Raw genomic sequence first — 13,849 nt, forward strand, 5'->3', positions numbered from 1 at the left:
CTTTGCATGGGAAAAGGTACAAGCTGCTTGCTGTAGTCGAGTATCACTTAATTTGCGATTTAGATATTACACATCAGAGGAAATCATCTGCTCTATGGGAGGAACTTGAAACTTTAATACATAAGTACATCAAGGGGTTTTTTTAGAACAACTTGGGAAAGGCCTTAGAAAAGTACAAAGGATTTTTTTGTTTCTCATCATATCAACACTTTGAGAAACAAAGCAAATCCTGCTTTTAAACTGCAGTACTGGGTTTTGTTTTGTTTTTCTTTTTTTCCCCAACGAGTGGTCATTGTCCTGGCCTTCAGGAATTATTACCTTGTTTGTGAATATTATTATAGATCCCACATCTATACCCCAGCTGCCTTTCCCCTTTCTTGCAATCTTTCAGGTATGGTTTTTGCATTGAGAGGAACAAGATGAGTTCCTTTTTAAATGCCATGCTCATCCAAAGGGAGGGGAGAAAAGAGACTGAAGTATAGTGTGCACCTTCTGCAAATGCTGAAAGGGACAGTTTTCCAGCCTGATGCAGCAGGGAGTAAGTTTGCCACGTTGGAATGTATATGTAGAATGACTTGAAGAACTCCAGTTACTTGTGAGTAACCTTTCTATATATGTGAACACTTACTACTTCAAAGCTACATTTTTCAATTGGAAGACTCATGAAATATTGTGAAAGATGATGTAACAATCCAGTCTCTGCGTTTAGAAATCAACAAGGAATAGCTCTCATCCAGATCTCCACTCACAGTTCAAAAGACACTTGTATTTTAAGCTGTAGGAAGAGGATCACGAAGATGTTTTAATTGTATTTTATACTTTACTATTCAATTGCATGTTCCTGTAATTCACAGACTTTTCTGGGTTTGGCTGTACATACCGTACTGCCATCTGTCATACTTATGAGAACATGAAGTTTTGAGATGGCTTGCCGGCATGTTTTTGACCTACACAATATACTGCATTTGTAAAATACTATTGTTAAAATTTGCAAAACAGCCTTGTTGTACCATTGTCAGCTCATGATTTCATATTCTGTAACATGATCTCAAAATGTGGGGGATTTTTTGAGTGATAAATCAGGTGTACTTGAAAAAACTTGTCTTGTTCTCCAGGGCCTCTCTATCTTAAAATCAAATGTGATAGTCTATTCAGTTGTGAGAGAATCTTCAAAAGTCTGCCTGAGTATAACTGAAATAGTGCCTTGTCTGAGATTTCAGATAATCTTAAAGTAGCAGTGGGGTAGGAATGGCCCCGTTCATTTTGCTGTGAACTCTAGAACTCTAGTGCTAGAGTTCTGCTGCGTATGAGGCAAGACGGAAGCAATGGTACTGGGTCACTAGGTAACGCTAATTCCAATAAGGTGCAGTTGAGAGAAAATTAGAGTATCAGAAATGAAGAACTGAACTTGAAAGGTGTGGAAGGTAGGTACATTGAGCACACTTTAAAAATATATGTAGTGGGGCTATAAATAGGGAACAGTTAACCTTTTTTTTTTTCCCCAGAAGATCAAAGGATTTAACTTTCAAAAGCTTGGCAATCATTTTAGTGTGCAAGAGTAAGCAGCTACGGTCATACAGTATTTGTACACAGTCACTGTCTTTCTCTTGCTGCTATAGCTCCTATTAAAAGTGATAAAGAATTTTAAATTGGATCTGGCATTTTAAAAATAACTGAATTATAATTTGTTTCGGCAATAGTTTTACACATGGCTTATTAAAATAGTATCAGGTTTTTTATAAAACCAACAGCATCCTATTAATAGAACAAAGTTCCAAGTACATTAATAGCTACCTTAAGAAAATTTTATTAAGATACCCACAATAAAAAAGGAACTAAATTAGGTATTGAAGCCTCTCAGAGTGCTTTAAGGGGTGACTGAAGTTATTTCTGTACATCTAAGTCTTCCTCTGCCTGTATGTTTTTCTGAATTAAACAGAGTAACTGCAGATGGTAGCGAAAATGGTTAGGTCCAAGCTGCATAATGTACTCCAAGTAACAGATTCCAGTGCTTGAGTGGGACTGGATTTATTCTGATGTCATAGATAGAGGTCAATGATCAAATCTGAATGTATGCTTGAAATTCTCAATGCTTTTTCCAGTGTTTGCTTTACTCTATACCCATTCTTATAACTATTAATGTTTACTATGTGGTAAGGTATTCACCTAAAATACAAAAGGTACACATGGGTCTCAAGGAGGAGACTGATAAAAGAGGCTTAGGGAAATAATGGTGCTACTTTTTTTTTTTTTTTTTTAAGAGATGACTCAAAGTCTAGATATCCTGCAGTTGACCCAGAAACCTAGAGACGTATTTTTGGCAGTGCACTGTGAGTTAAGTGCTATAGTTCCCTCTGGTTTCCGATGCCTTTTATTTTTTTGTCCTTGGAAATCACCTATCCGCTGTAACCAAAAGCTAGCCAACTACTTCTTCCACTTAGAAGCTATATCATGATTTTAAATCAGGGGAAGACATGGATGTTTGCTTTTATTGCCCTCTTATAATAACATTATGTGAAAGATGGCATTTGTTGCACAGTCTGTTCTTTCTCTGGTGATCACATTCCCGTGACTTGTAACATCCCTATCAGTCTTCATAAACTCTAAACATGAAGCCTTTTTTCAAGTCAAGCAGATCCAATTTTGTTGTAATTTAAAGCATTTTGCTATTACCCTCTTGCTACTGTAAACAGACACTCTTGCAAAACATTTGCATAGCTGGGATACGTTTCACTGCAACATACAGAACTACAGTACTAGAATTAAACGCACTCTAGTAGCAAGTAACAATGAGTACTTGGTAGGAGGGCTCTCCCTGCCTCATGTTTAATTGGTATGGTACTTGTCATAGTGTGCTGTTGCATAATTTATACATCCCTTCATTACTGCTTCTGTCACTTTATTACTCTCCTCTTCTTGTTGCAGTAATTCTCACTTCATATATTGTGAGAGCTAGCATTGGATCCTGTAAACTTAAAATTGGACAACAGTAATCATAATCAATAGCTTATCTAAAATTTCAATTGACAAGCATGTAGCAAATCTTTAGCAAGTATACATAGTATATCATCTATATGAGTAGCTTGTTTTCGATAAATGAACTACTCCCGTCATCCTCAGTACAATTCAGTTTAATCTATGCACTGTACAGATTAATGTCACTGTCTTCCTTCAGGGCTCATTTTGCAGATGGAGAAAAGAAGCAGGGTAGATTTATATCAACTTCATATTTGAGAAAAATTGCTGAAAGGATTGAAGGACTTTTCTCTGTATTTCAGTAGGAGTAGCCTGAGAGAAATAGAATAATAGCTTGGCTTCATAGACCAGCTGCTTTTCTGCAACATGTATGTGGTAGGAGGAAGAGCCTAGAGCAGGTTGCAGAGCTAGCAGTTGGCTCCTGCTGTGTTGCCTTTTCTTCTTCCCAAGAATGGGAATAGTGGAGGGAGGGAACTGTCTGCTGCAAACCTGTTGCTCATCTAAAGATGTAATGTTTGAAGAAGGGAGGTGTGAACTTGAACATTTCAGAGTTCAGGCAATGTCATTCTTAGATACTGAATTCTTACTGTCAGTGTGAAAAATACTAATACGTTACAGCACTTACTTATAATTCCATTGGGTTAAGAGATAACGCAGCACAAAAGTTGCTGCCTATGGGCCAAACCAAATTTGGCTGCATTACTGTTCTTGTATACTGTCTGAAATACAATTATTTTACAGCTGGTGGGGAGTGTGTTGGATTATGACAGTTATATTTAAAATAATATTTGGGGGAAGGCAAAGCCTTTTGAAAACTCTAAATTTTACCATTTTAAAAAATAGCTGAATAAAAATTTCCAGTAAACTGAAATTGCACATGGGGTTATGTGGAAGTCAGTGGGAATTTGGACCTTGCTTTTCCTCCAAAGGGAGGAGAGGAAGAGGATCAAAATTTTACATTTAATAACTGAATTTGTCATGACCATGTTTCTGTTTTGGTTTACAGATCAACCATGGATTTGGAATATTCCTTACACTAACGCCCCTGATACACATGGAAATATGTGGGTTCCATCGTGAATGTTTCCGGTATTCTGTGACGTTTCACTTACTGACACTGAGCCTACCACGCTACTTGCAAGACTGCTTATTTCTGGTTTTTAAGCTATAATGTCTGTTATAATGGCTAATTTGTAGTTGAAATAAACATTAAAATGTTGATAATGGGGAGATTCGTGGAGAATCTGTAACCATATTACTATAAATGAACCTGAATTTTTAAATACCTTTTTATATGCTTTTTCCTTACTGTGGTTCCTAATATGCTTTTCAAGATTAAAACAAGTGTAGACTGTTCTGAGAGATTCTCTCTGCATTTGTAGCTGTAATGAATTTAAAATTACTGTTCTGCAAGACTGTCAGTTGGCCTTAGTAGCTGGAATAAAAGTTATTGTATGTAAAATTTAAATAAAAATAAAGTCAATCTTGTTTATATATCCTTTGTTCCATCTTCTTCTAAGTCTGTACATTGCACATTGGATTGAAACTTTGCTTTGCAATTATCACTTCTAATGCAAGCTCTAATATTTGCTGGTTGGGCTTTGCAGTATTTGGCTTCTTGTCAGTGATTTCCTAATCCTCTTTTCTTTCCCCCCTTGCAGACACCCAAGTACTGTCCAGAACACTAAATTGAAGTGGATGGGTTTGGGAGTAGTCTTAAATAGTGCTGTGGGATGTATGAACAACTGGCCCTGCAGCCTGGAAATCTTGCAGTATGTGGTACTTCATTCAGAATTCCCTCTGGATCCCAAATAATCTGACTGGGTAGCTGTTCCAGTGCCACCTCATTCATTTTGCAGTGTCATTCCCCAGGATGGTTTGGAGTACACTGGGAGTGCACTACTTCCTGATGTTCATCTAATGTCTATCCCAGTTTCATTCAAAAATTACCATAAAAAATGTGTGTGTTTAGGAAATCCTCATGGCATCTGGCTAGCAAGGAGAAGTTTTCTTTCACTTTCCTACACCGCCACAGACCAATCCATAAAGAAACTCCATGAAGAACTGCTTCTTTTCCATCTTTCATATCCTTTCCCTGTTGTTCTACCCTCTCAAGTTACATTCAAATTCTCTGGTGCAGTTACCAGACGGTCTTTCAAATCAAAAGGGTTATGGCTTTGAGTTATCATTGGGGAAATTATAGTACAGCCTCTTATTCAAAGGGTAAATGGAGCTAGATAGTGGAATAGCCTTGCCTATAACACAGAGGAATTTTACACTCACTCTTCACAGCAAATACCAGGGACTTACGTATTTAGGTTTCTCATTTCTTAGTCATGTTGGCAATTTAGAGGCCCAGTAATCATTATTATTGCTTTATCTGGTTTGAGAACTTTGCAAATAACGTGAGCTGAGTACAGGTCAGAGTGCTGCTGGGATGTCCACAGAACGGATAGGAAGATTGCGTTCTGATTTCACCTTCCCTCGATTCTGTGGGCAGAATCTTTACTGTTTATGCTACATGCAGAAACTGTTTGATTCTGTCGCTGATAAGCCTGAAAAGACAGGGGTCAGCAAAGGTAACATGAAAATGGAGCGGTGTGCTCTAAAAACTGAGATAACAACTTCATAGCCATTGTTATACTTTCTTTTTAACAGAGTATTATCATTTTAATTATTTTCATTCTGTGAGAATTAGAGAAGTTCTAAGTAGGAAGATGTCTTCATATGAGGAAAGCTTTAAGAGTTCTAGAAGGTCAGCTAACATGGACATTTATCCCTAATTTGTGAAGAATGTGATTTATTAATGTTACATATATGAGTATTTCTATTTTTGTCATAGAGTGGTTTGGCCAGCTCTGAGGCATTCCTGGTTAAATTCCAGCTAGAATTTTTCGGTTTCCAGGAACTTGGCATGATTTAACTGCAGCTCTCCAGGGCTCAGATTAATGCAGTGTCAGAAGATCCTTCGAAAGTCCGTCGGTGGGAACAAATAAACCAAGTGATCAGTTCTGCTAGGAAAACTCAGGAAATCTTTCCAACGCAGAGCTGTGACCCAAAACAACTTGGACTGTGGTGTAAGCATGGACGTGAGGCACTGCTGGGTGGCAGAGGTGGAGGAAAGAGTGAAGGCTGGGGATTTGGTTTGCTGGACAGTGTGTGGTGTGAGGCGAACTAATGGTTCAAATAAAGGTTGAGTTTGGTTGAAACAGACATACATGCAGTTTTGTTTTAACTGTTTAAACAATGCTCTTCCAGAACAGCAAGGAAAACTTGTTTTGAAGAAACTGTCCAAAGTCAACTAAAGATCCAGGGTGGCAAGAGTCTTTTGCAGTCAGTCCTATGCAACCCAAACACAGCTGGGCTTTGTGACATACTGGAGCTGGGCAGAAGGCTCTTGACAAAACCTTTGGCCAGAAAATGCTGTCTAGTAAGGTTCTAGATGTGCAGCCTCTCAGGTGCCAGGACAGACTTAGGAACACTTCTTAACTGTCTGAATAAAATTTTAATGCTTTGCTTGTACAGAATATTTTGAAATTCCATTTTTCATACCACCCTAATCATTTTTTGTTTCATGTCAGGGCCCTAACTTTTGCAAAGTGGAACTATGAATAAAGAGAAGGAGAAAACAGGCAAATTAGTCCAACCCACAGCAGAATGTCTGCCATATGTAACTGGGTTTGACTCTGGGTTCTTTGGTTAGTGATATTTAGGTCTGAGACCCATGTGCTTCTCCTTTATTTTTAAAATGCAGTTCGAATTAAAAAAAAAAAAAAGGCAATACCATCTGTAGAAGTAATTGTTATTCAGCACGACATCTTTTTAACTCAATAAATTGCTGATTAATTTCTCTTGCTACTGCTGAGAATGAATCTCTTCTGGTGCCCCTTCAAAATTAAGTACTTTTCATTACAACAACAGTGTGAGAATTTATTGTTAATGCATTTCAATATGTGCTGGTGCAAACAATGTGCATACATTTCTGCAGTGCTGCTAATTAGGTTGTAAAGAAGGATGTAGTGCATTTTTCTGTGCCCTAACAGCTAAAAGAATTTGATCAAACCCTAGCCAATTTTAATGGCTAATGCAATTGGTTATGTTTTTTGTAAAAGCTCAGCTGACTCCTAACCCCCAGCTGTACAAGGTCCCATACTGGTGTTATAAACCATCCATCAGAGAGGTCACAGCATGGAAGAGAAGCAAACTCTGCAGAGCTGCCATACACCCTGCAGAAGGAGAGATCAAGGTTGACGACTGGAAATTTGGTTTCACAATGGCACTTCAATGTTGGACTGCATCGCTGTAGCCGTTAACATAATGGGATAATAGCAGTTTACTCCCTCCTGGGACAAGGAAGGAAACTTAGTTGTTCCTTGTGATTCTGAAAAGGTTAAATCTTCTGTCAAGGGCAGCACAACATTGTGCAGTTTCTTATTGGAGTCACATAGTAAAGCAATGATCTAATTTTGGTTTGTTCAAGACAGTGATACAGTGATCTATCTGGAGTCTTTTCACTGCACTTGAGATTAAATCCAGCATCACAGAAGGTAAAAAGCCGTAAAAGGTGCCATGCGTTCGGTTCCATGCTAGGTGTGCAAACATGCAACAATATGACAGCTGTCTCGTTTGGCGACTTTCCTAAATGCCTCAGTGTGCTTTTTTCAGCAATTAGTGATAAGTTAATTCCTTGTGCTTTCTTCTGCTAAGGCTTTCTATGGTTTTGATATTCCAGCCTGTCTTCCAGCAAACAAATATGAACACAGTAACAGAAATAACTGCACAAAAAATTCTAGGCAAATGAAAATTAATAAAGAGAGATGTGATACCAATAACTGAATATTGAAATCAGTAAATTAATGTAATATATAGATAGTGACTGTGACATGCTCTGGCTACCCAATGTGCGTATTTGAAAAAATAGAATGGAGATGTAATGTTCTTCATAATGCCACATGCTACCTAATCCTACAGATCTTTCTACTGACATCACTAAAGTTGCTGACATTTTACAGCTGTGGAATTAATCACAGTGACCCAGGATGTCAGAATTTTAGCTGAACGCTGACAGTAATCACACCATTCCCTCTCTCTTACCTGAGTTTCTTTTAATCTGAGCAACTGTAACTTGCATCCTGAAGGGCAAAAGAAAGAAACATAGCAAAAAGTACTGGAGGCTGAAAGGAGCTGTGTAAGTTCAGAGAAATAAGTTCCTAGGTTAATCTACAGTCTTTATATCCTTGGCTTTTTTTCTTTTTGTAATATACTAGCTTTTCTGCTTCTCCATTTATCAAAATTTTATCTCTACTCAAACTAATTCCCAGTTACTCATTTCTAAATGTTGCCACAGTGCTTTCAAGGTATTGTGACCCCATTGTATTAATCAGAGTAAAAAGTTCATCCTTTAGCTGAAAGTATTTTCCATTGCTTAGAATGGAGGAATGCCAGGGGCTCCTGGATTCTTTTACTAACTCTTTTTCTGAGTCTGTTCCGAGTTCACACAAGTTGATTCGTGTGTCTCAGTTTCTCCCTTAACATGCGAAACACTACCGTACACAGTCCTAGTACCAATAAGCATGAACAAACAAAAAACTTTGCTCTGAACTGTGGTTGTTTGTTATGCAGTTTGGAAAACTGCGCTATCAGCCTGACGGTGTTTTTTGTACCTGTTGAAATGCTGGAACATAAGCAGCATGCAAGTGCAAAGTGGCTTCTAAAAGTGGAAGTTGTTCTTGAGGACAGCTCTTGAGGAGTCCCTTGTAAGGACTTTTAAGCCCTGTCTATCTCTGCCTCACTTTCCCAATTGTAAAATTTAATTTGCAAATATCTTCAAATAAAAATACCCCGATAGGTTATTCTCTAAGTATAAATGAAATATTGTCTTCCCCAAGAAGACTGGAATATTATTATCTTTATCAGCCACACTTCAGAAACTGATGTGAAGGACATGGAAAAAGTTTTCACATTTCTCATTCCTGAAAATCTCTTTCATACAGCCAGGTTCAGTCGTCTTTACTGCTAAGCGTCTTCCGCTTTGTGAGGGATAAGTACACTACATAAAGGCAAGAAGCAACATTCCAGCTGAATATGAGCCAGCAGTGTGCCCAGGTGGCCAAGAAGGCCAATGGCATCCTGGCTTGTATCGGGAATAGTGTGGCCAGCAGGACTAGGGAAGTGATCGTGCCCCTGTACTCAGCACTGGTGAGGCTGCACCTCAAATACTGTATTCAGTTTTGGGCCCTGCACTACAAGAGAGACATTGAGGTGCTGGAGCGTGTCCAGAGAAGGGCAATGAAGCTGGTGAAGGGTCTGGAGCAGAAGTCTTCTGAGGAGCGGCTGAGGGAGCTGGGGTTGTTTAGCCTGGAGAAAAGGAGGCTGAGGGGAGACCTTATCGCTCTCTTCAACTACCTGAAAGGAGGTTGTAGAGAGGTGGGGGTTGGTCTCTTCTCCCAGGTAACAAGTGCTAGGACAAGAGGAAATGGCCTCAAGTTGCACCAGGGGAGGTTTAGATTGGGTATCAGGAAAAATTTCTTCACTGGGAAAGAGTTGTGAAGCATTGGACCAGGCTGCCCAGGGAAGTGGTTGAGTCACCATCCCTGGAGGTATTTAAAAGAGGTGCAGATGTGGTGCTTAGGGACACGGTTTAGTGGTGGACTTGGCAGTGCTGGGTTAACGGCTGGGCTTGATGATCTTAAGGGTCTTTTCCAACCTGCACGGTTCTATGATTCTATGACTCATTCAATAGCACTCCCTCAGAAATGCAATCTCTTTGAAAGTCTTAGCAAAGCAACAGGGATGTTGAAAAGTTTAGCCTACTCTAGATGTCCCAAGTGTCACATGTTCATGAAGTTTTGGGATTTTTTTTTCAAATTAGTTTGTTAACATCAAGGTTATTAAGTTCCAGAAGAAGTTTTGTTCCACGTCAAAGGTAATAGAAGGCTGGTTTCCTTGCCCCTCTAGCAAGATGTTTCATTATGTATAAATTTGCTCAGGAGTAAATTGCAGCTCTCCCACAGCTTCTCCAAAGATAAGCAGTGCATTTTAGTTAAGTGTACCAGCTTATCACTTCCAAAGATATGTTTAATTAAAAAGTACTGACACTGTCAATGAGAGAGAGTAACTAAATCTCTGCATGAGTCTTCCAAGTAATTTGCTGATGCATTAATAATAGCTCTGTTCTGACCGGGCATTTGTTGGTAATCGTTACTAGGGTACTCAGTGACTGTAGCTTTCTTAATTACAGGGTTATCATTTAACATTATCAACAGAACTAGTAAATACATTGGGTTTTTTTCTATTATTTACAATTGTGCTAAGCCTCACCACCACCAATCTTTTTTGTCAGTAAATACCTGCACACATAGACACTAGGGAGCTGTGTGCTTGTGGTGCTGAGGGGGAGGGCAAACGTAGCAGGTTTCCTGATAATGATGCCACAGATGACTGTACTGAGGTTAATGGCAATGCATTCAGTGTTTGGGCTCACAAGATGTTAACTTCGATTTGGGGTTAATTTAAATGTCAGCAACATGTTTAACCTTTTTTTTTTCACCTGAAACTAAGATAACTTTTTTTTCCCTTATGCCAGTGAACACACTGCATTTCTTTATTCAACCTTGCTTAAATGATCTGAGTGGGTGACTGCATCATTACACTGTTCGTGCTTTCCACACACGCAAGTTTTTCCAGCTATCTGCCAAGAGCAATGGGAATAGTGACCTTTTTTACAAGAAAGTATTCTTTAGAACAAGTACCTTAATTAAAACAGGGGAGGTAAAGGAAGAAAAGGAGCTTAAAACAATAAAAGGTGCCACACCTGTGATATTTGTCAGACATCTTCTCATTTTCTACTTCAGGATTCCCGTCGATATCAACTCACACTTCCTGCATTCCTTAATAGGGAGCATGTCCTTAAAAAGCCACTTTCTCAAGAGATTAAATCACTGCATGTCCTTTATAGTGTTTTAGTTTGGTGAAGATCACATTTGACAAATTAAGGGAACTTGCAATTTTTGATAGCCAGTGACAATAGTATACTTCATTGTCTTTCAAAACCGTGCCAGATGTTCTTACCTGCATTGATGTAATGCTCCCTCTATGCCCACAACCAACACAAAAATAACTGTTTCTCACTAACAAAATAATAGGTAAATAATAGGAGGAACAATATCTTTGAATAATTTTCCTTGGATCATTCTTTGGATGATGTGATTGTTCTTCACGTTCTTTTGGGCAATCACATTGATGTCATGGTTGCAAGCAGTTAAAGGCTCCTCTTCCCACTGTGCTAATCCAAGCCACCCAAGAGCAACTCCGATGGATGGAGACTGCAGTGCGGACTAAGGGTGCTCAGTCAGTTCTGCTGCCTCTGCTGGCTGGGAGAGTGTGGATTTAGATCCATCTTCTTTCTGGCTGGCAAGGACTGGCAAAGCAGGGAAATACAGGTTTCTTTTTTCCTCTAATAGGAACTACCAATAATTTTAAAGATACACCAGCATTTTTTATGGAAGCATGTGGTTACCTTTAGCACTTGGCACAGAGTCTGGTTAGTTTGACTGGCATCTCGCCTTCCTCTTTTTTTGGCTGTTTTAACGTCTTCCAGCGTTGCTGCTAATTTTAATTGCCATATGTCAGTCTATGCTGAAGACTAATGAAGAGGGAATAAAATCCTGCAACATGATGCATTATGTATCACCTATGAATAACAACAAATAGGAAAAAACAAAGAGGAAGCATGAGTCCCATTCATCCTCGGCTGTTGGTTTACTGTGCAATGTGGGAAAAGGACTTGGCTTCTCCCTGTGCCGTGCAGATTCGTTGCCATGCAGTTGGTGATCCTCTCTCGAACACCAGCACAGAATTGCCCACAGTCCACCCCCAGCAGTCAGACCAATAGCCAAGATGCAAACACACCTCAGGCTGTGGACCATCGATGGCTCTCACACTAAGAATACGGTTATCTACCGGTAAGGGAGGTTTGTCATTACTAAGATCTTACTGTCAGTTCCCATTGGATTTTAATTGCAACATAATTAGTAGAAAATTGGGGAGGGGGGAAGTAAATGTTATAGTAATACCTCGTTAACCTGTTTTCTATAATAAAACATATGTGGGTTGTCTTTCACTGGAAGGAAAGAGTGTTTATATACTAATATGTTTTACAGACCTGAATTCTGAATCATTTTAAAGTAGAATTAGCACTGTAGTAATTGCCAGATATTGCTGAGTTTAGCTTTTGCTTTTTATAGTAACAATGATTTTTCCAGAAGGTTTGGATCGAGAGCTCTTTGACCCTGAAAATAACACATTTTTCAGCCACATTACAGTTGGAGAGCTGCCCCTGTCTTCCACACACAATTTCGCTTCGACCGCCCAGCGTTGGAGGATGGAGAGGTAGCAACTTGTCGAGAAGGCAATCAGTACCCAGACCTGTAGAGAAAGAGGTGCCCTCTTTTGGCAAAAGGGAGTAATTTTTCTTGCTTCGATAGTAGGGGCACATCATCAACTGTGGATTTTTGCTCCTGGTCTCTGTCAGAGGCCCCGTTACCCGGGCGGCACACCGCTCCTCAGCCCCACGGCCCCGGGCCTGGGCCGGGGACGGGGCGCCCCGGACGGCAGCCCCCAGCGGGCGGGAAGGCCTCTGAGGGGTGGAGGCTGCGGGCAGCCGCCCTCCGGCGGCCCGCCCTGCCAGGTGCCGGCCCGCCCCGCCCTGCCCTGCCCGGAGCACCGGCGAGACCCTCGGGGGCGGCGGCCGCGCCTCGGCTGAGGGGAGCTTCCCTCAGGGGCGCGGCGGCTCCCCCGTGGCCATGGCGCGGGCGGCCGGGGGCCGGGGGCAGCCGCCCCCCGCGGACCGGGGCGGAGGTGCCCCGCGGCGGCGGGGCGAGCTGCCGCCGGTCCCGCCTCGCCCCCAGGCAGGAGGCGCCTGGCGGTGCCTGTCCCTGCGCCCCGCTCCGACATGCTCGGGGCGGGGGAAGGAAGAGGATATGAAACCGGCGGAGACGGGAGCCCGGCGCGGTGCGCGGCGGGGCTGAGGGGCTCTGCGCGACGGGACGGGACGGACCGGGCCGGGCCGGGCGGTTCCCTCGCCCGCAGGATACGCCGCAGCCCGAAGCCCGTCCGCCGCGGGGCCGTGCCGGGCGCGGCGGGGCAGCGCCCTGCCCCCGGGGCGGAGGTGCCGGCCGGCTCCCGGGAGCGCCGCTCGCCGCCGCCGGGCTCCGCGGCACCCCGAGCTCTGCGGCCGCGGCCCGGCGCACGCCTGGCGGGCGGCGCCGTGATGCCCGGCGGCGGCGGCGGCGGCAGCAGCGGCGGCGGGAGGGCCCCGACGTAGCGTGGCGGCGCGGCAGCCCGGTCCCGCGGGGCGGAGGATGGCGTGTCGCGGCGGCTGCTGCTCCAGCGCGGGTCGCCTGAACGCGGACAACGCGCGGTTCCTCCTGCTGGCGGTGCTGATCGTGCTGTACATGCTGTGCGGCGCCGCCGTCTTCTCGGCCATCGAGCTGCCCACGGAGCGGGAGGCCAAGGAGCGCTGGGAGGAGCGGCTGGAGAACTTCACCCGGCGCCACAACCTCAGTCGCGCCGACCTCCGGCGCTTCCTCCGGGAGTACGAGGAGGCCAGCGTGGCCGGCATCCGCGTCGATGACATCCGGCCCCGATGGGATTTCACCGGTGCTTTCTACTTCGTGGGCACCGTCGTTTCCACTATCGGTGAGCGGCGGGACCCGCCGGCGGCCGCGGAGGGACGGGCGGGGACCGGGGCGGCGGGGCGAGGGCGAGGGCGGCCGGGGCTGCGCAGCCCCCTTTCTCCTCGCCAGCTCCCCGGCGTACAGCGGGCTTCGTGCCGGTGCCGGGCATGGTCCTGTCTCCTCGCTGCTCCTTTTTT

General features: G+C 43.1%; 2 protein-coding genes across 2 annotated transcripts in view; both read left to right on the forward strand.

Moving 5' to 3' along the window:
* TDP1 (tyrosyl-DNA phosphodiesterase 1) overlaps positions 1–4,464 on the forward strand; it is a 51,933-nt gene extending 47,469 nt beyond the window's left edge. Inside the window, exon 15 of the mRNA XM_075503422.1 lies at positions 3,983–4,464. Within this exon, the coding sequence (XP_075359537.1) occupies positions 3,983–4,056 (74 nt within the window). The 3' untranslated portion in view covers positions 4,057–4,464. The remainder of the gene's footprint in view (positions 1–3,982) is intronic.
* An 8,831-nt stretch (positions 4,465–13,295) lies between these two features.
* Positions 13,296–13,849, forward strand: part of KCNK13 (potassium two pore domain channel subfamily K member 13) — a 71,687-nt gene continuing 71,133 nt past the window's right edge. The window contains exon 1 of the mRNA XM_075501532.1: positions 13,296–13,674. Coding sequence (XP_075357647.1) covers positions 13,338–13,674 — 337 coding nt within the window. The 5' untranslated portion in view covers positions 13,296–13,337. The remainder of the gene's footprint in view (positions 13,675–13,849) is intronic.

The sequence above is a fragment of the Mycteria americana genome, chromosome 5 (genome assembly GCF_035582795.1).
Source record: "Mycteria americana isolate JAX WOST 10 ecotype Jacksonville Zoo and Gardens chromosome 5, USCA_MyAme_1.0, whole genome shotgun sequence".
Classification (NCBI taxonomy): domain Eukaryota; kingdom Metazoa; phylum Chordata; class Aves; order Ciconiiformes; family Ciconiidae; genus Mycteria; species Mycteria americana.